Source organism: Callorhinchus milii, unplaced genomic scaffold (genome assembly GCF_018977255.1).
Source record: "Callorhinchus milii isolate IMCB2004 unplaced genomic scaffold, IMCB_Cmil_1.0 Scaffold1, whole genome shotgun sequence".
Taxonomy (NCBI): domain Eukaryota; kingdom Metazoa; phylum Chordata; class Chondrichthyes; order Chimaeriformes; family Callorhinchidae; genus Callorhinchus; species Callorhinchus milii.
This window is the reverse complement of record NW_024704742.1, coordinates 37,152,605-37,177,662: the sequence shown is the minus strand read 5'-3', so window position 1 is coordinate 37,177,662 and position 25,058 is coordinate 37,152,605. Positions and strand designations below refer to the sequence as shown.

The 25,058-nt window shown below is 39.7% G+C and overlaps 1 protein-coding gene across 1 annotated transcript in view; it reads right to left on the bottom strand.

Annotated features, from left to right (window-relative positions):
• ptpn13 (protein tyrosine phosphatase non-receptor type 13) overlaps positions 1–25,058 on the bottom strand; it is a 127,524-nt gene that overhangs the window by 100,774 nt on the left and 1,692 nt on the right. Inside the window, exons 2-3 of the mRNA XM_042340179.1 lie at positions 10,575–10,694; positions 189–358 (exon numbers count right to left, since the gene is read on the bottom strand). Coding sequence (XP_042196113.1) covers positions 189–358; positions 10,575–10,689 — 285 coding nt within the window. The 5' untranslated portion in view covers positions 10,690–10,694. The remainder of the gene's footprint in view (positions 1–188; positions 359–10,574; positions 10,695–25,058) is intronic.

The window sequence follows — 25,058 nt, the reverse complement described above, 5'->3', positions numbered from 1 at the left end:
ATTCTGGATGCTCTGAATAGCTACATTAATAGGATAAATATAGACCCAGATGGAATTTCTCCCCATGGGCTTTTCTTTTTAAAAAAAATCGCTTCCATTACATCCACCTCTCAATTTTGACCTGTGAAATGTTTACAGATGACTTTAAGCAAATCATTTCCCACACGGCCGTCCTCGTAGTATCGTACCTTTTCAATATCTGAGAGTGAAGACAAAGTCGGATTCTGTAATATCTCAGGGGCTGTGAACACTCGCAGATCCTGGTTTGAAACATTCTCGTCAGTGTAGGAAATATTGCCAGAGGGTAACAGCAGCAGCGACCAGGGAGAGATGATAAAACCAAGGGCCGGTGGGTCAGCTGTGAAAAGAGAAGCATCAACTGATTATAATCCTTACTTTTTTTTAAATATACAATAAGCAGCTCCACTCTTCTGGACTTTTTGCAATGCTTTGTGTCAAGTCAACGAGGCAAAATAAAGAGTTTCAGCACTTCCACATTCCTTCATAAGCATTTCATTTTATTGGATAAATCCGGGATGAGAAATAATTTTCAACTAATCTGGCTGCACAGATTTTGAATAAAAAACATAATTAATATCAGTTTTACTTGGTCTGAGCTATTTTAAGCATATACTGGTAAAATCAATCTGCATAGAAGCAAGAGCAGGATGACAATAGGACAGAGTAACAGAGCAGTTATATAGACCAGCACCTTGGTATGATCTTCATTACTAAGTTAACAAATCTCAAAAGGGATGGCAATAAAGAGTCCAAGAAACAAGGAACATAAGGAACAAGAAGGCCATCAAGCCTAGTCCCTCTACAACCATGCAAAACCTACCATAAATTTCAACCAACTGCTGCATCCCCTGGGTGAAACGTATTGTATACATGCTCTTTGAATCACAAAGAATCAATCACACACTAGAAAATTTTCTCTCTATAGCTCAAACCATATATTCCCCATATAGCTCAATCTACAGCCTCCTTCTCTCACTGGCAACACCACTACATGGGCCTTTGCAACACAGAAGCCATTGTATTCTGTGGGATATTCGTTGGTCTTATTTTTACCTATTCTCTATCCTTCAGTACTGTTCTTCAGCAGATACTTACTCACTTTGGGTTTGCATGTGTCAGACACCCAGCTGGCACAAGCAAAAACTTTACTGTGATGTCCTAAATTGAAAGCTATTCCTGCAATACACACTCAAAGTTATACAGTGCTACTCACTTATCTTGAGCCAGTTGATACCGACATCCCACATTTGTCGACATAAATTTGAAGTGTCGGGACCTTCCCCGCACGGGAACACGTTAAATTTACCACGTATATTGATTTCAGCATAAATTTTGGGAATGATTATATCGACAAATTTTTCCAAGTCCCTAACAGCATTAGGTACATTAAGTTCTTATGTCAAAAGACCGATTGTTTTAACCCTTGAATTCCCGCGCTGCAACTGGCTCTACGACGAGTACTTGTACATCATTAATCAGATCAAAGCACTGAAACACTCCACTTAAGCTTTAGAGTGTGCGGAACATATGTAGTCCCCTGGAGTCAGGGAGGATGGCGCTCAGTTTGTACCCTCACTACAACTCCCCAGCGTGCACCGCGGCTGCCAGTGACTGACAGCGTTCATTTATTTATGTCAAAACCCACTTATGTTGACGAAATCTGCTTGGTCCTCTTAATGTCGACATAAACGGGTAGGACTGTACACTAATTTCGAATCTGGATCCAATGCCTTAAGATCTGAGATACTCATCCAACCTCCACCTCTTTTTCTTTTGCTTCCATATTTGGTCTTGCACAAGATTACTGTTGAGTTGAGCTGCTCTACCTACATATGTCCCAGGGCTTTAAACCACCCTTCCTCCATCTGCAAGTCCACATTGAAAAATCTGTAACCAAAAAGGTCAAAGAGTCCAGTCACAGAAACAGATAACAGAAAATTCTATGGACTCTTCACTCATTGAATTTTCTGAAGGAGGTGAACTACCATAAACAAACCTTTCAATAAAATAAAACTGATATTTTTTTGATTTCCAGGCAAATTAGTAATCTAAATGACAGTCGACATTAATCAACTGTGACTGGCTGCATTCTATATATTAAACATGCTTCTGAAACCAATAGGGGTGGATAATACATAATGTTCTGTACTTAGCCTTACATCTTCAGTCCCATTCATAACCATTATTTGAAAGGAGTTTATCAAAAAAGTGTAATTTGCTCTTTTCAGTGCCCTGAGATGCTATCCCACACGAAGGGTGTTGCAAATTGTTATTACTGACATTCTAAAACATTTTAGTGTCCGATTATGCTTCTAATTTTCTCCCCACTAGTATATTCTTCTCTGCTCCTTGTGTGGCCTCCTCTTGCTGGTGCATGGTTTCATGGATGCTGGTCCACTGGTACCCATCCAAGTGGCCACTGTTCATGTACGAATCATGGCAGTGAATGTTGATAGGTCACTTGACTAAAGAGAGTCGCACAGCTGAGACTCACTTCTGCCCATATGCATAAATAATACAAACACTTGGATTTGATATAGTGCCTTGCATAATGATGAAACGTCTCAGAGTGCTACACAGGATTCACCATAAGGCGTGTTTACTGTGTATTTGTAGATGATCATGGCAGCCAATTTGCACAAAACAATTTTCCACGAGCAGCAAAATAGCTAACAACGAATAGAGAATGTTGAAGAGTAACCAAGAGCAGGAACCCTGTCTTCCCCTCTCTCGCCCTAGGAAGGCCAAGCCAATTTAGCCTTTACATGAATTACATACATCTGAGACCATCAAACAGAGCACTGACTGGGATTCAAACCATTGAGCTGCTGGTTCGTAAGCTGCAACTCTATCTACCACACCATCGGGACTGCCCCCATTATGTACTTTTTATGAGTTACTTCCATACATCTTCTATTCTCTTGGGAAAAACAAAATTCTTCTGAACTTCAGTCTTACTAGTGGTCTGCCAATTTGTTTTATTTGGGTTTTGTTTTACAATCGTAGACTGTGCTGAATAACCATCTTGCAATTATTTTATCCATGACTTGAAATATTTTATTTTTTATGACTCAGTATTTTAATATCTGGATCACAAATCTCCAAATCATCACTTCAGTGATACTTGGGTTTGTTTCAATGCCATTGTGCAAGTGAGTCAGAGTCCCTAAAGGCATAGAGATGTAAACCATGGATGGATGGAATACCACTGATAGCTGCATAGTCTGGATAAAATGGCTTTGGTACTTGGATATTGTGTACTTTAACTATGCCCCTTCCTTCTTCCTTAATTGTGTACTGTACTCATAAAAAAAATCTACCAAGATCACAGAACCCATCTAGAGTAGTCTGCAGCATTTTGATTCTGTCAATAACCACCACCTACGACCAAGTTCAGGCAAGTATCGGCTCATGTCCTACCTGTTTTTACATGCCCTCAATCACTACCAACATACTGTTTTGCGGTACTGCACCAAGCCTGTTTAAAGCTAGTAATTAATTTTGAAACTCTCACCATTAGATTTTTGATGTACCACAGGTTACATAGTCTATATTAACAAAACAAACATCATGTCTATTCAATGAGCAGCATATACATAAGAACAAATAAGACTAAGACCAAAGGAGTCCTCAAATATGAAGCATCTGAAGTAATCACAGTAAACATTCGCAAGCATGAATTTCAAAATTAAAGGTGGCTCAGATTTTTTTAATGTAAGCAAACAAAAATACAAATGGGGTTTTAAAATGAATAAAACTATATTCTGTAGCTTCTAAATTACAGTGTTCAGTTCTCTTTCCTAGGAAAAGCAGGTCCTCCCAGTCTTTATATGGATGAAACGCTGGCACAAACAAAGTGGATTTTTACTGTTTGTGCATAGACAATTTGACACTGGAAAAACTGACAGTGACATCAATTTTCCATGCTGCATTTAAACACAGTACAGTAAACCCTATTTGACTTTAAAAAAAGTACAATATAGCCAAACTGCAAGGGAGTGACATAACTGACTTACTCGCAATCTGCAATCCCAAACTGTTTCTACATCAAGCTCTTTTAGATCCAGTTTTCTCAATTTTTCATAAACTAATCATAACTTGTCAGTTCTGGCCCCAATTAGAAACTACGTCAGTACCAGGGCAGAGCCGTGGGAATCAGTGCTGGAACATGGAACTGGAAATGCAAGAGCTTGCACAACTCTGGAAGTGAAATGAAGCCCTTATTCTAAAACGTTTCTAAAGGTAGAGGTAGTGCCCTCATTCAGGGGCTTGCTCTGATATACAGGAATGCCACTGATACAGAGGTAACCTTGGTTAGTCAATCCTTGAGTTACGGAGAATGTGGGTTAAAGAACCACAAAATCTTCCTCTGGTTCAGCATTGGTCTGAGTCACTGACTGCTGTGAAATCAGCTGTGATTGACTGCTAAAGAAATGAAACAAGGCGTAGGTCACCTTAGTCAGTGATACTACAATGTGAATGTATCAGTGTCAACTCCTTAGCTGACCATCGGCTTTGAAGTGTCAAATAAAGCTTTGAGCAAATGAAGATTATGTACATGTCCAATTGGTCCCCAATATCTGCCCCCCTTTTAAGATTTGGTGTAGCTCCAATCTGCACTCAATTCCTGTCTAACTCACAGCTCGTCCTTTTGAAATAACCCGGATTATAAACTGTACTTTCAAGTCACCCTCCACAACATCCTCCTACCCCATAACCACACCAGAGGCACTTCAAAATCCCAAGCACTGAGGAACCACTGAACTAGTGTGTGCAGAAACTTGGAACTTCCAGTAATGATAATGCAATCAATAGATTCATCCTTACTGCTTAATAATAACACAATTCCTTGTGCTATCCCCTGTGACCTATTTGCCAATATCTGATTGCATTCACACTACAAATATTCCATGAACACTATCTAAGTAACAAATGTTGCAAAACAACACAGGAAAAGGCCTTTTTGTAAAACATTATCAGTTTGATCTTTTAACATCCTTGTTATAATAATCAGCCTTGCATTTGATATAGCACCTTATCACATCTTCGAGACGTCTCAAAGCGCTTCACAGAATATACTGTAAAGTGAATTGACTGTATATTTTGTGGCCGAAACACAGCTGTAAGACCTATGTACGGTACTGCTTGTACATAGAAAGTCTCATACACGTATTCATAACATCCAGGCTCGACTACTCAAACTCCCCACTTGTCGACCTCCTCAACTTTTCCCTCCATAGTCTGCGCATCATCCAGAAGTCTGCAGCCCGTATCCTCTCACGCATCAGGCTTCACAATCCTATCACTCCCATCCTCGCCCAACTCCATTAGTTTCCCATCACACAGAGGATACAGTTCAAGATCCTGGTCCTCACCTTCAAAGCCCCCCTACCTCTGAAACCTTCTAAACCCTACCAAACTGCCCACTCCTTCTGCTCAGCGGGCTCCGGGGTGCTTCATGTCCACCTCTCTTCCCCACCATTGGCGGGAGGGCCTTCTGCCACTTTGCCTCCACTTTCTGGAACTCCATCCCACAGTCCCCCTGCCTCGTCCCCTTACTTACCTCCTTCAAGACCCATCTCAAGACCCTCCTCATTGACCATGCTTTCAATCACCCCGCTTCCCCCACTGCCCTCCACCTTCCCCAATCCCGACCCCCAGCTCAGGTCCGAAACGCTGACTGTCCAGTGCATTGGGACTCCCCCCCTCCCCGATGTGAAAGGCGCTATACAAATGTAATTTTGTTGTTGTTGTACCCCACAACAAACCTCTTCAACCGTGCCTTCACCTCCCCTCTCAACTCTCTACCCCCTCCTCGCTCCCTCCCTTCCCTCAACCTGACCATTTCCCCCCTGCTCAGGTCCCGACCCAACTGTCCAGCTCCTTGGGACGTCCTCCCGACATGAAAAGCGCTCTATAAATGCAATCTTGTTGGTGTTGTTGCACCTTTCAAAGATTAAGGAAAATCTGCTTCATAATTTATTTATTGTGTGGACTATTCCTGGCAAAACCACTCAAAGTAACAGCACAGAGCTCCATCTGAGGAAAGAGGAATTCATACATGACCCGTTCCATCTTGCAGAAGCGCAAACTGTATCCTGTGCAGTGAGCATAGAAAGAGGTTGGATAATAAGTGCTCCTGGACCCTACTCTGCGTGAAGGGCACTACTTAAATGCAAGTTGTTATTGTTGTTGTCGGATAGAAATCAAGAAGAAGTCCATATCTCAAACCACCTCCTCCCGATCCTCCACTGAAGGAGGAACCAGTAGAGAATCAGTCATTCATATGTTGTGAACAAAAAACAGGTGCAATGTAAGAGGGTCTCTTTGTAGCATTGAAACACTATCACAACAAAGTAAACCTGCCTTATCTATTTATTGCCTTGTGAGCCAATTCCTTGATTATACTTTTGTACCAGTTGAACTCCTGTGGTCCTTTCAAGTACCAGCATGTTAAAAATAATCACCTGAACAGACCCAAGAGTTGTTCAGGCTACTTTTATTGTAGGTACTTCTGCAATGGGGGTAATCGAGGCCTGTTGCATAAATGTCCGATTGCAATTCCCTACCTCTGTGACCTCCTTCAACCATTTGGACTCGGCTGCTCCTTTCTCACAGTAAACAATGGCCTGCTTCATGTCTCCTGTCCTATTTATCCCACCATTGGCGGGTAGGTGGGCATTAAGTCATTCTGCCACCATTGTCCAAATCTCAATTCCAGAGTCCCACTGACTTGCTCCTTCCCATCCCATCTCTTTTCGAATAGGGCCATGGGATCTTTAACGTCCATCTAAACAGGCAGAAGTGACTGTGATTCTTAGGTCTCATCCGAAGGATGAGCTTGAAGACTTGACGCGCGGCTTGAACCCATAACCCTCTAACTCAAGGGCGAGAGGGCTACCAATTCAGCAAGACTGACATAGCCTGAAATTATTATTACAGTAATTATTACTACCGAATTGGTTTGAGGACAGCATGCCTAAATATGTAATCCAAATGAACTCGGATATGTCACTGAGCTGAATGTCGCTGAGATGGGCATTTCACTCTCAGAAATGCTGAATTTGCATGCATCCAGGGAACAGTAGTGCATTTTAAAGTAGTTCACTCACCACCTATTTGTATTAATACTTAATAGCGTATCCCATTACAAAGACACAAAGTGGTGGTCACCCTAATCTGCAGTTCTATATTAGGAGTTTACAGGAAGCAAAAAANTATAAGGATGGAACACTGTGATCCGATACATGCTGTTCAATAACAGTAACAAGACTTTTTGTTCCATTTATAATAGTACGTTCAATTATAATCATACAATGAAAAGTAGAATAAAAAGTTTACCAATGTTTGTACAACGTACACTAGTGTTTGACAACACTCTGCACAAAGCTGTGTAGTGACCCAATCACCAAAAGAAATGAGAATTTAAAACATTAGGTAGAGTTTGAAATGCACACAACATTCAAGTTGCTTAAAAAAAAACAGAGGCAGAATCTATAGCATTTGTAAACACCTATATAGAAACAACTGCAACAAAGGGGCAGTTCATGTCTTAAGTCTACCGCAGCAGAATTACAAAAGAACTTGTATTCGTTTTTACCATGGATGTCCTTTGGACCTTGGAACCTACAGTTACTCTAAATGTGGTACATTTGTGCATAAACTGGTTGTTTTCTGCGTTAACTATCCAAATTCCAGGTCTTTGGGTTGCTGCAGATATCACTTCCCATAATCTGCACGCAGGAAGCACTGCTAACACTACAGACGTGTCGCACAGTTGTGATACGTATTAAATCAAATACTGTTCACAGATACTTCGCGAGACATATAGACTATTATGTACAACTGGGTAGCTTTACATACTGAGAGATCATCAATATTGGCAAATGGTTTCCCACAAAAGAGAAAGGGTTCAAAGTTCATGTTTACTGAGTTTAAGCAGCAGAAACAGCAGCTTATTCCATATAACTCGCATAAGTCTTACCTTTATAAATCGTATAATCACCTGAGTCGTACATGCACCTGAGTCCCATTCAGTTTCCTATCAAAACCCCTTAGATGTCTTTGCACTTCTTGTATTAATCACTTTCCAACTTATAACGCTGCTCCCCTACCCTCCATTGCTGCCACACTTTTGCGGGAAATGACGAGCGGATCCATTGATGCATGCTTATTACCAGCCGGCTGCAGTGAATGGCGGGAAACAAAGTCTTGATCAGTCTATGCATGTGAGCACTCTGAGACACCGTCCGGTATAGAGGGTGCTAGATAAATCCAAGTTGTTGTTGTTTTCCGTGATTCAATGTGATTCCTATGCTTGTCAGCATGCGGTGACAGATCAAGATGCATTGAATTGCAGGAAATGTAGTTTTGACCAGTCTCCCATGCGCACTTACTGGCTAAATTGAATTACACATGCGCAGTTTTACTGTAATGGCATTCCACGTCATGAACAATTTAGGACTGTTGCTCTTAACCCCTTATGTTGACGGAGTGGTGTGATGTGAAGGGTGTAAACAGAAAGAAGAAACACACAGTTTTCTTGATTTTGCAGCGTTCCAGCCAACACACCTTCTCTAATTCTCAAACGTTAACTCATATTAAGTAGCAACAAGCCTTTTCTCAAACCAAATTTACAGTGGAAGTAACTGGACTGCCACAGGGAAAACCTTATGACTGCAAGTAGGGAGAACCTTGGGAATCTGCATGGAGTGAACAATCCTGACCTTACCACGTGCCAAGAACATGTACACAGATGTCAGGGTCAGGAGTGGGAAAAGGGTTTCCAATTTGGTTTCTTGCAATTCCAGGTCCATGGTCTAAGAAAGAACTTTCAAAAAAGCACCTTATGATGAAATCTGAAAGTGCTTCACCAGTCAATTTCTGTCAAACAGTGACTGTTGCTCGGCAATCACAGCAATTATTTTGCTCCTGCAAAGTTCCACAAAGCCACAACCAAGTAATCTGGAGGACTGTTGGCCAGGACAGCAGAAGAAACCGCCTCCACTTCATCTCCACAAACGATTTCTCTTCTATCCCCCCGCACCGTTTCGTCCGGCGTTCCTCAGGGCTCTGTCCTTGGTCCCTTCCTCTTCAATATCTATATGCTGACATCATCTGCAGACATGGGGTCAACTTCCACATGTATGTGGATGACACCCAACTCTACCGCTCTGTCTCCAGGACCACTGCTGTCCTGATAGAATGTCTGTCAGAAATCAATTCCTGGATGAGAGCGAACTTTCTTCAATTGAATGTCAACAAGACCGAGGCTCTCCTGATTGGCTCCCGTCAGCACCTTCATACCTCAGGCGCTGACAGCATCACCATCCATGGTTGCACACTCCACCTTACTAAGCCAGTCTGGAACCTTGGCATCTTGCTTGACCTTCAACTATTCTTTCTACCCCACATCCGTGCCATGACTCGCTCTGCCTTCCCCCACCTCTGCAACATCGCCCGGCTCTGCCACTATCTCACACCGCAGGTCGCCGAAACCCTCATATACGCATTCATAACATCGAGGCTCAATTATGCAAGCTCCTTGCTTGGCAGCCTCCCCAACTCCTCCCTCCATAGGCTGCAGGTCATCAGACTCTGCAGCCCATGTCCAGAGCTGGGACATGGGCTCCATGATCCTATCATCCCCATCCTTGCCCAGAGGCCTCCATGGCCTTGCTCCCCCTACCTCATTGACCATGCTTTCAATCATCCTGCTTCCCCCACTGCCCTCCGCCCTCCCCGATCCCTGGAGTCCTGTAGCTCAGTGGTTAGAGCACTCGCTTTGCAAGCAAGAGACCTGAGTTCAATTCCAGGCAGAGGGCGAAACCTTGGGCAAGTTTCCTTACTCCACACAGAGCCTAATAATAATCCCTCCAAAACCAAAAACAATAATAAATTGGTCATTTTCAATCTACGACTATTTGTTGGACATTGCTGTGCGCAATTGGCTGTTCGCCCACAAATATACAGTCAATTCACTTTACAGTGTGTTCTGTGAAGTGCTTTGGGACGTCCTCCCAACGTGAAAAACGCTATATCAAATACAAGGATTATTATTATTATTATTATTCCAACCCCCAGCTCGGGTCCGAAACGCTGACTGTCCAGTGCCATTGGGACATCCTCCTGATGTGAAAGGCGCTATACAAATGTAATTGTGTTGTTGTTGTTTCTTCTCTTTGAGAATAGTGATGGCATATTAACGTCTGAACATGCAGGTTTGGTTTAATATCTTAATCAAAGTACAGCACCTCAAACGCACTCTCCTAGTACTTCAATGACATGTCAGCCTAATGTAGGAGTTCCCATGATTTGTGCCTTGAACCTATAATGTTCTGACCCTGGAGTAAGGATGCCACCAATTGAGAAAAAACAACACATGTTGAATATAAAAAAGAACATGTCAGAAGATTTGGCCACGCTCCCTCCAGTAGGACGTAGGGAAGGTATGGAGCCAGTACAAGTAAGATTTGAGACATGAACTTGAATTGTTTGAACAAGTCATACGCCATATTCCTATCTGATCCAAGTAAAAGTAAATGTTCTCATACCTTTGTGGAACAGCTCATGGAGGCACTCTGTACTCTGGCTTAGTAAGGCCCAGATCTCTTCTTCCTCCAGGGGTCCTCCTCTTACTTCCAGGGCCTCGGCCAGTGAGACATGCATCTTATCTAAGAACCAAAAGAAAACAAGAGGCATATGACAAAGCTTCTTACACCAAAAAAAAGCTGAAACCCACCAGAGATTACAAAAACTATAATCTTATACTTTTCACTCTCCCACTACCCTTTCCACCCCCGCACTGTACTTGTTTCCTAAGTTAACCACTGAACGCTGACAGGAACAAAATTATAAGAAGTAAAAGAGAACAAAAGGCCATTCAGTCTACCACAATTATTTTCAGGTTCCAATGTGACTGTTTGACCCAAATATTCATCCCCTCTGCTTGTTGGCAAAACAGGAACTGATCTGACTCCCTCTTGAATATTTCAATGGAGGTGACAATCTATTTCTTTATTGGGTGACAATGCAAAAAGAGGGTAGGTTTTGAGACAAAATGAACTTTCAACATTAAGATATTAAATACTGGACGTACAATATGGATCAATCCCCTTCCATTCCGAAACCCACCCATGTATGTTTAATTTGATCCCTCTCTTTTGGCCTCAAGTTTGTAATTCTTTTAAAATAAAAAAGTTTCTTCTTTGCCATCTCTTTAATTTATTTTACTTTTATTTCTCAAGTGTGTTCCCTTTATCCATCTCATTCCACTTCAGATATGTAGATTTGATTTGGTTTCTATTTGTTTAATCCAACTCTTTTATTTGTAAAATAAATAGGGTACTGTGATAAATAGATATCTCCCCCACCCCACCCCCACATCATCTCGGTCTCTGTCATGTTAATATACTGTAAACCCAAGCTCAGTCCTTCATCGTTTACCCAGGCTCTATTACTTTAAATCAATAGAAATCCGGTCAGGATAGCTCAACAACAAGGATACTTCTATGTTGTTACCACTTTATGACCTCACAACAGCTGCTGATGCTCCCACTGCTATTTCATAATCAAACATGCTAGCAGAGAAAAATGACAAAAAAATAAAAAAAAACTTAAAATCAATAGTGAAATGCTCCTTTGAATTACTTATAGTGAGGTAGGCTACCAGATCAACTCAACGGCAGAAGTGGTCAAACTATAACAGCCATAGAAATTTATAGGGAACCTTAGTAGTTTAATACTTTTATACTTGATACTTTAATACTTAATACTTTTAACATTTAGTGAGGGCACATTCCTAATCATGCACCACATCAAAATGTAAATCAGCCCAAGAAATGGTACCATTTTATAAGTACCATTTATAAGAATTCTATATAAATGTCTGATCAGCCAATTTTGTAACTGATTTAACATTCAGTTACAAAAATTTAAGATTTGGCTTCATTGGATTTCCATACCCAAAGAAAGTTCTTATTAGGAGAGGTGAAACGAAAAAATGTAATTAAAAAAAAGGGTTGCAGGCGGTGTGATTAGTGTTACCAATTACCATTGCAATACGCTGTTTTTTTATTATTATTGTTTATAAGGTGAAATTTTGGACTGAAGCTTTCACAAACAGCATCAGATTTTCAGTCTTTTTGGGATGCATCTCTCCCAACAATCTCTCCAGACCATCTCCAAAGAAAGACAATCTGTACAAAGGTTGTGCATCTACATTCCAATTTCATGGGCTACTTGTGACATGGGCAAGCAACAAATTTATTTTACTCCCCACACATCCACTTCGTCTGTCTGAAAACTGAGATTATATCTTGGACCATCACATCGTATCGTAAAAGATATTTCTATCAATAAAAATAATTTATGAATGTTTCTACTCAACTTTAAGGTGCAAATGAACTTTTTAGATCTCAACAGAAATATCCTGGCGTTTCTTTAGTCTGCAGGAGAACCCAGGAACTATTTCCAGCTCATCTTCATAAGATGAAACATTCATTTGATCTATAGTAGCTGCTCTTTGAAGATGAGTTTATCAGAGGTTATTAAAATATAATGCTACACTGCATCTCACAAAGACATTTTCTCTACTGGGCAGTCAATCCACTTGCTACTGAAAACACAGTGATCCGGGACACCTTTGATCTTTACCAAATGAAATGTCTGAAAAGCTGTTTTAATCTGTGCTGTCTGCACTATCTACCCGTATAATTTTATTCAGATGTATTTTTAAAATAGCCTTAAAAAACACGTGATAAGCAATAAATTGAACTAACAAGACAATCAGAAACAGGACCACCCAATGTAGTTATTTATCCACCATCCAGCAACATCCAATTTTAATTTTAAGAAACCTACGAAAAAGCTTGAACTGTCCTCATCAGACATCCATCCCGCTGCTCAAACCATTGGTTCCTTAGCCACGAGTTTACTATTTTTACTCCTTTGGTTCTTTCTCTCATCATTCACCTGTATATCTATCTTTGCCAACAAAACAGTCTTTGCACTGATAGTAAATCCTGTAAAGAGCTTTGAGATGTGTAAGCTGCTACATCAAACACAAGGATTAATATTATTATTCCAAGTACTGGTAATTGAATTTACCTAGAATTAAGGTTGCCTGAAACTAAATTCGGAGCTGTTCAGTCATGTTCGTAACATTGATCAAAAAATAACTTGCCAATTTTTTTTTCACATTTCACTAATCCATTGTATTCATTGTTTCTGTCCAGATTCAATAACGCTTATTATGCTTGATTTTTTTTAAACTTACCAACTTTTAAGGCGGAATGGGGGAAAAGAGATAGTAAAAATTCTGTTTTAGAAATGAATGTAACAGACACAAAATAAATCAATGCTTACTTCAAAATGTCCAATGACAAAACATCAGTAGGTGCTTAACATTCAGTATCTAGGCAACATTACCACATTCTCCGACGAAAATGACACATGCCAGAAGTTAGTCATCACTGAGAGATTAGGTTTAGCATTGGGCTTAATTTGCACATCCGTAATTTCATTAGAATAGGCAGAGCTCCTATAAATTATCGAAATGGACAGGCAAACATTCCTTAATACTGTACTTTAACAGTAAATATTCATAATACATCCAAAGTAAAATATTCTGAGCAATGCAGTGAGAGAGGCAAGGGGAAGGCAACAATTCCTAATAGAGATGTCATTGTGGCTCAGTTGGTAACACTTTTACCTCAGAATCAATAAAATCCGGTGAAGCCCTTTAAATGTTGACATGACGAGATAAGGTACCATATAAAATGCAATATTTTTTTTATTATTACATTATTAATAATAAAAATTATACCATAAAGTCAAACCCAATTACCTGGATTATAGTTTACATCTCTGTTCTTCACTTCATCAGAACATATGCGTTTTTCTATGTGTAAAATACAATACCAGTGAAAATACATACAAACTGAACATGATCTGCTGACATTCACAAACATAGAACAGTCCTTTCAAACCATGATTCAGCAAGCCATCTAGAAAAAGATAGATTAGGCAATTAAGATGATCCTCTCTTGCATCCTAGTGTTTTAGTCTTTAGTCAAATCTGCATCTGGCTCTATTCATAAGCAATTGTTGGAAGGCACTATGGGTTGAATTTTTTTGTGCTCCATAATTTCACATTCTTAATGGTAACACAACAAAGTTGTATTTTTCCCTAAAGACGATCAACTTTGGTGCAACAACAACTTGCATTCATATATGGCCTTCATGTAAGGCAATTCACAAGCATGTCATTTGACACAGAGTGGGGGCCGGGGGGGGGAGGGGGAGGGCAGAGCTAAGATTTGAGAAGGGACTTGAAGACAGAAAGTGAGAGGGCGAGGTCAAGTGGTAGACGCAAGGAATTCCAGAGGACAGCTTTGGATAAGTGGCATTTCAATCGTTAAGCACTCCAAACAAAAATCCCATATCTTTCCAAATGAGGAATTTCTAAAATGAATTTGAGTGCGGTGTTAAGTTGGGTTTGAGTATCTTAAGGAGCAGTAAACAACCCCATATTGCTGATTAAATGCAGAGGCTGTATTTAATCAAAGCACAGGAACCATCTCTTGCCAAAGACATTCCAGACACACAATCATTATGCAGTCGCCCTTCATTTTACCACAGCTTTGGTTTCATTCTATTCTGGTGAAGCTAATGAGACACCATAAACACTACTCTCTGCCACTGTGCTCCCATTGTGACCAATTTTTGTCACTATTTGCAGAACATTACTATCTTTCAATCCAGCTTGCATACACATGGTTGCTGTAGAGGTATTTTTATAGCCTTGCCAGGTCAGCAGTGGAAGCAGAAAATGTCTCTTTTGACTTCAACTAGGAGGAAACGGGATAGAGGGAAAGAAACTAAGTAATTAATACAATAATATTAACCTTTGCAATTAATATAATAATAATATTTGATATGGATGTCACCACATGAGACATCTTCCTGACATGAAAGGCACTATATGAATGTAAAATGCTTTGCATCTTTCATGTAAGGAGGCTGTCGCAATACAGTTCACAAGATTTACTATTAATTGTAGTGATTGAGAACTTTGTCAAAATGTATCACATAAAATTATAATATTCAATAATTGTGTCAACAAAACATAGTAAACACATTAAACAAATATTATTAACAGGTCATTTACTCATTAATAAAATGTCCCAGTCCTTTAAATGCTGAAGTCTTTTGGCTGAATGTTTTTTTAAGAGCACACAAGAAATGCTTCATTTTGCCTCCCACTTATAGTTTTGGTCTCTCAAATAACTTGTATTGGGCTTGTCTCTCTACATCAAATAAACCTCACGTTCACTCCCTTCTCCTGCATAAACTTGTCCTCTCACGTAGTTTGGCACTGATATTCACCCATCTGTCAAATAACTCATAGAATCTAGACTCAGTTGCCATTCTTCTAAGAAAAAGTGACTTGCTGGATCTTCCATTAAAGAAGACATTATAGCTGGTCTTGTTACTCACCTTAGAGGGGGTGCAGTGTAGATTCACTAAGTTGGTTCCTGGGACAAGGGGTTGACCTATGAGGATAGGTTGAGTAAACTAGGTCTATATTCTCTAGAATATAGAAGAATTAGAGGTGATCTTATAGAAACCTATAAGATTCTTAAGGGTCTTGACAGGATAGATGCCGTGAGACTGCTTCCCCTGGTTGGAGAATCTAAAACTAAGGGTCATAGTCTCAAGATTATGGGTCAGCCTTTTCGAACTGAGTTGAGGAAACATTTCTTCACTCAGAGGGTAGAGAATTTGTGGAATCCTCTACCCCAAAAGGCTGTGGATGCTCAGTCCTTGAACATATTGCCCACAAATATACAGTCAATTCACTTTACAGTGTGTTCTGTGAAGCGCTTTGGGACGTCCTCCCGACGTGAAAAGCGCTATATCAAATGCAAGGATTATTATTATTATTATTATTATATTGAAGACTGAAGTTGATAGATTTCTAAAGGATAGAGGGATAAAGGGATATGGGGATAGGGCGGGTAAATGGAATTAGTTTAGAAGATTAGTCATAATCTTATTAAATGGCGGGGCAGGCCCAAGGGGCTGAATGGCCTACTGCTGCTCCTACATCTTATGGTCTTATAGTCTTATTTATAAAGATGAGAGTTTTACTGTATTAGACAATAAGTATTCAAAGCTAATTAACTATTCAATTTGCATTATTATTCGATTCAAACAATGCAGCAATATCTAAAATGAAATCAAGGAACACTCAAAAGGTAGCCTGAGACAAACACATTCCTTTGATCCCAGTCCTAACTTGTTACAAACTCATTTAGATGAGGTTGATAACATTGGTTGCTTGGGGCTCAAGTTTCAATCTGGTCATCAAATAAGAAACATTGTTTCTTACAGTGTTTGCATCTGACAAATATCTACAAACTTAGGATATTGACTTAACTCTACTGGAATTTCCTGGCATTAGCTTCTGTATGAAGCCAGCAAACATTATCAGATAGAAAAAAAATGCTGAGGGCTTCAGTAACTGCTTGCCACAAGTTGTTAACACCATGTAAATAAAATGGGTGTAAGAACTAGTTTAGAACACTCTGGTAAATTAGCCATAACATAATCTAATCCAGTCAATTCATTGTTAAACTCCAAAACAAATCAACCGCAGGTTCAAAATACACTCATGTAGCTTGGTTTCTTTGCGCTGCTTCAAAAAAATGTTACTTACATTAATATAGACAATTTTAATCAAGTGAATGAAGTGCTCATTGCATTAACTCTCTCCCACAAATACTTGCCAAAATATCATTGAAATGTATATTTTCTGAGACACTAATTCAAGTTGTGCATGTTTAATGTATTCAGTGTAACTGCGACTCTTACAAAGCTTTCTTTGCCAGCTGACAATCCTTAGTGCCAGTACACATACCACCTGGAAACAGTCAGTTCTCAACCACAGAAAGCTAAGCTACAGAAAGGGAGCATTTCTGCTGCCACAATGTACGATTTGTTGGTGGGCATGGTGATCAATATAAAAGGATAGGAGGGTTAGGATTCTCCAGGTGATAAACAGATTTCATTTACCAGCCCGCTCAGCCTGATTCATATCCCTATCCCCTACATGCCTCACCATCACTGGTCATGTTTTCAACCTATCTGCCCCCCTCTCTATGCAACTCCATCCTGGAGATCCTCTAATTCTCCCCCTCCCTCACCTCTTTCAAGATCCGTCTCAAGCCCTTTCTCTTTGACCTCGCCCTCGGTCATCTCCCACCACCCCCCCCCCCCCCCCACCCTCCCTCTCTAGGCTCCCACCTCCCGCTTGCAGGAATGTTAACTATGCTGAAGATGGACAACCATTGAATGCAATATTTTTTTCCCCCAAATTATTTCAGTTTCCTCTTCCACAGAATTGTTCAGGTTCAGATACATCATCTCAGTTTTTGATTAAATTATCAATGGAACTAAACTCTACCCAAGGTGAAAGTGTTGTGGCAAACAATCTCCCAGATAAAATTGGTCACTCACTTCACGACTGTTTATGAACATTGCTGTACATAAATTTTCTACCATGGTTGCCTATAAAGTCACAATACACTTCACAGCAAAATCCTGTGAAGCGCTTTGAGATGTTTTTACGATGTGACAAGGCACTACATCAAATGCAAGGATTATTATTTATTATCTCAGGTGAAACGTTTAATTTGGCTTATTTTATGCATTATTGTTTCTGAATCAGCTATGGGAGAAATGCTGCACCTTTTCCAATCGTCACGATAAAAGCATAGACAACCATAATTACTGGTGCAGTTTAAAGCTTTCACAAGTGGAAGTTTAAGCTGAAACCGTGTCATCTCTATGTAAAATGTACTAGTTTTATAGCTGTTACTGGAACACACTATGCTGCCAGAGACAAGGGCTGGACCAAATCTCCTAAGCTTTGTGGTGTAAAATGAGTTTTCAAAACACCAGAAATATTTTCTTGTGCATCATAGGTCAACATCAGCATTTTTAACAAAATGGTGCTGACTGTCCACCCAAACATTTAGAAATAACCATATCCTGTTCATCCTACAACTAACAAAGACTAAGAAAAGATCTCCTTTTAGCCTTTTCAGTGCAAAGAAAGCACAGTCCACCTTATTGCACAGAATCACATTGAATTCCCGTCATGGCTGTTTCTGTGACATTGCTGTGTGCAAACCAGCTGACACATTTGTCTACACAGACTCTATGCTTTTGCAGTAAATCCTGTGATGATTCATTAAAATATATAATATTTAGACTTAGTTTCTTAGGATCTAAAGCAATATTTTCAAAATACTGCAAAGTTGAAACAAAGTAGAAAATTGAACAGCTCATAATAACCCTACCTTTTTTCTCCCTCTTCAGCAACCAAAATGGTTTGGATAATGAATATAGGAAAAACCACAGAAACCATTCACAAACAAGAAAATACCGGTGCGACCTGGAGCTCCCCTGACGGGTCAGTGAGATGATGCACTGAGTAATTGAGTCATACAGTCCAGAAAAGTTCCAGATTCTGTTCCCAGTCTGTTTCAAATGAGCTAAACTCGGTGGAAAGTTCCCCATCGTAATGCTCATCCGTCCCAAAAATCTGTAATTTTTTCAGTCCACAGGGAATCGGGGATGGTTAGTTGAAAGGATCGGTAAATTTACTGATGATTGGAGAATCACTTTCTTAGAGCGACCAAAGGAGAATTCTTCCTTCCTCCCCTCAATGACTTGGCTCCCACTTGCCACAAAATAAGATGCAATATACAACTGGTGTGAGCTCTGTTTTCAGTGCCTGCTTTAAAGCAAAGCAACATTTCACTGCAACAGAAAACAAGTTATTCCACCTGTCCTCAGTGGAAATCCAGATTTACACTGTGCATATGACACATGGTGGGAAAAGTAAAGGACACCCAGCCATTGAAAGCAACTGAGTACAGAATGTATAGTAATTTTTCAGTACAGTATGACACTTCTAATCTAGAACTAAATGTACACTATTAAATAAAAACTGGGACAGAACAAATAGTCCACATCAAAAGCTCATTTCTTGAAAGAAAATCAGTCGCTGCTACTTTCGTATATTTCACTTATTTGGTAAGCAAAGATGCACAGTGGAATGACAGAAATAAATGATGGTAAAAAAGCCATTTAAAGATGACTAATATTAGTGATGGGTGAAAGCTTTATGACCGAACAGGATGAGATGTGGACAGCATTTAAGTTTGTGCCTTAGCAAGTGAACGAAAAGATTAACATGTAGACCTCAGAATTCACATCTGCATGAAGTGAGAACTCTGTTGAGGCACTGTTATACTGGAATCATTTTCATATGGAATTGTCTCTAATGGGACCTAAAACAGGTTACAACATTGGGGTGTGAACATTGACAGTTTCAGTGAAGTAATGATATATTTATCACTTATTTGAGTGTATAGAAAGCGAGTGTGAGGTAGTGGGGGGATGTTACAGAGTTGGTTATTGCAGTGTTATGACACAGGGACATATAATATATAAAATGATTAGGATGGTATCTGAACCTTTCTTGTTATTATTGTTCTGTAAAACACGCTTCCTTTTTTTTTGTATGTAGCAATCACATATCTTGTATGTAACATGTGTTATCCTGTGTTTGTGTTAATTTGCCATTACATTGCTCCCATTAAGCCTTATTGTGTGAATCCACCACAGGTGTAGAAGAGGAGAGTGCTTTAAAAATGTGTGGTATTAGATCAAGGGTCATGTGGGGTGAGCTAACAGAAAAAGGATTTCACAGAACTGAACCACATCTGTATACATTTGGAACATGCATTTCTGTAATTGTGCTCTTTTCAACAAGCTGTGCTCCATAATGCCACAATACAACTTGAGAGGGAACAGAAAAGTTTGGAGTCCAGGTCAGGTACACTGATTAAACAGAGTGAACACCATCGGTCAAATGTAAACACAACCACTAGAGTGTTCATTTCTATCAGTTGCATTTGTATAGCTCCTTACTAAATCAAAATATCTCAAAACGCTTTCAAGAAATTATTTTCAAATGTAGTGACAATTTTTTTAGGCAAATGCAATAGTCATTTTGCACCATCCCATAAAAAAGCCTTCAAGTGGATGGCTGACTTACTTGGAGAACTGTTGATTTTTTCAAATATTGCCACAGCATCTTTAATGACTGTCCGGCTGATGGCATGTGTTTAAATTCTCATCTGAAGCACAGCATCTCCTAAAATACAACATGCACTCAGTATTCCACTGGGAGCTCATGTTGTGGGCTTTGAACCTACAACCTTTTGATCTAAAGACATAAATGGTGCGGCCTGAACCAAGCTGATGAGAGCCACCCTCTGACATCTCTTCCAGTGGATTTTTGTTTTTGTGAGTCTACACAGTGAACGTCGACAAGCCATTCAACCATGGGGATACATTACTGATATGTACAATCCTCTCCTTCCCCAGTGTCGACACACGCACACAATATTTCATGAAGGGTTACTTGAGCAGTTGCTATGAGCAGCCCAAACCATGTTGACGTTTGTCCCTTTTTATAAACTCAGTGTGGTTAAGCAATTGTAGTATTCAGATCATCAAACACAGTGCAGACAGAATATCTAAGCCGGCATGGCTCAGCACTGTAGTCAATTAGAAATCCTCAGGCCCGCCTCCTGTTTTTAAAAACGCAAGTCATCATCAAAATTAATTGGCAACTGCTGACTGGTAAAATACTAGATTTTCCTTAAATAATTTAAGATAATCACTTCAGCTGCACTGCCTAAGTATAAGTACTGCAGCTAAATTTGTCTCCTCTCTCCCTCCTCCCTGCATAATACTCAAGATGAATGGCCTCAATTATTCGTCCTGAGTAAGAGCGTAGTTTTCTCACAACCTTGTAAGACCTTGCAAGGTTTTGCAAGGGTGAGTGCTGGAAGCCAAATGCCTAACAAGTTCTAATAATATATTTGATATAGCTCCTTTCACATTGGCAAGATGTCTCAAAGCACTTCGCAGGAGTATAGTGACTGTCTATTTTGTAGGTGAATGCAGGGAGAGGGAGGAATCTATTGAGATGCTATTTCAGTTGATTAGATAACTCCTAGTGCAATAATGTGATGAAAAGTCTAACTCAAGTCTGATAATTTGGGGAAATATAATTAATGACACTATATAAAAAATAATTATTAAATGTCTGAAGATTATTAGGAAAATTTGAAGTCAGCAAACAATGAGATTTTGATCAGCAGCTAAATGCCAAACTAAAACAAATGGAGCAGCCAGATGGAAATCAGACAGACAGGTATATCATTGACTCTGCTGCTGTAGTTGCAGAGGCTATAGGTATATCTGGAAACATCTGTGTGGGGGAAGGAAAAAAGGACGTCCAAAAAAGCCCCATTCTCTCCATGGCCTCATGAAAGCTTCAATAACTCTGGCTCAGCATGAGACAGCTAACTGCCTTTGAACTTCTCAATACAAAGGGCAGGATCCCAGGCAAGAACCTAGGGAGAATTTTACGAGCAGAGGCATCATGTGGAGAATAGCTGCTATGCTGCTTGCAGGTATTTTGAACAGAGGCAACATGCGTGCAGCAGCTCACATGTTTCTGAACATGGAGATCTCGTTTACAATAACACTGTGAAGTAATGAGAATCAAACAGATCTCTGTAACCCTGTGAAAGATAGTTTCTACGGAAGCTTCGAACTCAAAAGTCAGCAATAAGAGATTGATTTTCTCTTCGGCCAGTTACACAGAACAATATTCCATTGTTACGCAAATAAAGACCTTGAGGAATACTGAAGTGTGGGAATTAAGCACTATACTAGAAATATCAGGTAAAATAATATAATAATTGCATTTCCATTTGATAGAGTGCCTTGTTGAAACGTCTCAAAGTAATTCACAGGATTTTAGAGTCAAATGTAGTGACTGTGTATTTGTAGGTGAACATGGCAGCCAATTTACACTTATCCATGTCCCACAAACAGTCAAAGTGATTGAGCAATTTTATTTGGCAGACTGTTGGTCAGGAAATAGAGCCGGTCTTAATATGGATAATCGTCTGTAAATGAAAACTTATATTTTTCCTCACTTTAATTCATCTAAATTTTCAGTTGATATGGCTTGCAAACCATTACAGTTGTATAATAATACTCAATGCAATAGGCTGAGATTCTCCACTTGGCAACGCCTGATTTGATTTATAAAACACTTCCAAATTGATGGCTAAAGCCAGGCAGACTGCAATCTTAAATAAACATTAAGTGGAATGCTGTCTGGATCAAATACAGTGTGACCAAAAAGTCTTGATACCATTACAAAGTCTTAAAGAAATTATGATATTTTTATTTTTTTTAGATAATAGGTTGTTAATCACGACTTTTTGGTCACCCTGAATTTTACTTCTGGCAATGCCCACAAATTATTGTAATGTTGTAATCAAACAGTCCAGCTATTACTGAATCTAAATATTCAAATGCAATATATATATATATATTCTGAAATTCCTAAGTCAGGGTCAATGCAGCATGTTATATTAACAGCATGTTAAATACATCCCAATTCACTTACATTATTCAACTAACATTCAAACTACTGCAATAAAAGATACTATATTTCAGTTGTACAGTATATGTTGTAATGTCACTCCTGATCGACTGTTAAGTAGTTTCTGAAGAACAAGGTCAAATACATTTACATTTACAAAGCCAATCCCAAAGCACCTCCTTAGATGATCAATTGATTTAATGTTTAGGATTTTGTTTGTTACTTCAACAAAACTCAAATTCACCCATCACTCTTTATTTCATCCACAATACCACAGTAAAATGAATTAACACTGAAGCCCTGCCATCTGCCCAATTATTCAGATGGGCATAATAATAATCTTTGCATTTGATATAGTGCCTTATCACGTCTTCGAGATGTCTCAAAGTGCTTCACAGAATATACTGTAAAGTGAATTGACTGTATTTTGCAGGCATAAAGGGTTAATAATAGCCATTGCAATTGAAAAGCTAACCAGATTTTTTAAAATCTGTTTTATATTCTGCACCCCCCCACCCCCCCTTCAATCCACATTTACCCCAAATTTCATATTAATTGGCATCATTTTTGACTGTGGAATATTTCTGACAATGATTAGCTGTGCTTCCCTGAAATAACAACAATCACTTAATTTCTGATCAATTACATCTTGGAAAGCGCTTTGAGGCATTTGGTTTTCCGTGAAAGGTACAATAAAGATGCAAATTATTATTATTTATGACCCAAATCCTAGCATCAGAATGTGGCTGTACATCCCAACACTCCTACAAACTCACCTTATCTATTTCAGAAGCAATGCGTACAATAGGAAACAAACCCATTATCATGTCTGTTAGCAACAAAGGCGACAAAGGCCAGATCGAGGTGGGGTTGATTGCCTTGAACAAGCACTGTGGCAAGTGGCTTTCAATTCAATTATAGACACAACCGTCAACATGAAAGGGTCAATTCCCAATATGTACCGTTAGTTGAGCACAGCTGGAGGAAAAATAGTGATGCAACTGGCTTTACCCAGGTTACCGGGGGGAGTGAGAACAGCCACCCTTTTCAATGAACTCCACTGGAACATGTGTGGAATGTGGACATTGAGTTAGATTAGAATTGAACCCTGGTGTGATGCTTTGAATAGTTTGATGACACTCACTGGCCAGACTCACACATGTAGGATCATCCCTTGGCCTAAGTATGGACCTCTACTCCAGGAAGGGTGGGAATGCACTGAAGACAATTTATAGTACATTTAAAACCTGCTTTTTTGCAAAAAATTATATAATTGTCAGCTATTCTGCCTCTACTCTCTGGAACTCCATCCACCTCAGAGCCCCTCCAACTCACTTGCTCTATTCCTCCTTCTTTGTGCTCCACCTTTTGGTCATCTTCCTCCTCCCCACCCTCTTTGGCCCGCAGCTCAGGTGTTAAAATGTCCTCAAATCATGAGGGGTGATATATAAGTATCTTGTGTACTATATAATACACATGTTTCGCCCACAAATGTACAGTCAATTCACTTTACAGTATATTTTGTGAAGTGCTGTGAGCTGTCTCGATGACGTGATAAGGCGCTATATCAAATGCAAGGATTATTATTATAAAAGATGCTGCTCCCATCACAATAAATAATTTCATTTAAAAATATATATTGAACATGTCCGTGAATTTTAAGATAGATTCACACCCCCGCCCTCTCCACCACCACCACCACCACCACATTACTGAAAATTTTCTACTACTGCACAGTACTTTTCGTTTAAAGAGCAGTGGAAACGTCAAACTGATATCTTGTCGTTATTGCTGAATCACAGTCGACCATCTCGTCCCACAGAAAGAAATGGCTTTGAAAATGAAATAACTAGCGAAGAGTTTGGAACTAGACACCTGGTTTCCTTTTGTTTCCAGGTGGAGTATATGAATACCTTACGGAGTGGAGTGGTTGTTCTGTGGTAAGCAGTCCGTTTGGTTTTCTGTCTGAACTGTGCAAATCAGTGTTTATGTAAAGGACCTGAGAGAGCATGTGGAGACACATCTGGATCCACAGCTTTGCTGGCTCTGATAGCCTCTCGCTGGGCTAACCACATTGGTTGCTGTGGGAATAATAGCTCATCGTGGCATTGCCTAACCACTGGGACTGCAACAAAGTGTTTGTTTTACATATATATATATATATCATATATATATATAATAATAATAAAATCAGATCCATCGCCTTTTACTGACTCGCAACTCACTGCAACTCCTGCACTCACAGCACAACCTGAAAACCTTATAAAAATCAGACAGACAGACAGACAGACAGGTCGCTGACTTGAGTATCCATTCACTCCCCCTCCTCCTCCTCCTCTCTCCCTCCCTCTCTCCATCCCATCCCTGATCCCAACACAAAGAAACGAAGAAATGCAACGCAGTGTCTGTAAGCCACAGGATCTCTTTCGATTCTAAAGTAAAAGCACTGCACCGTAATCTCTTCTCTCCCAGTTCCAGGCTCAGTAACAGG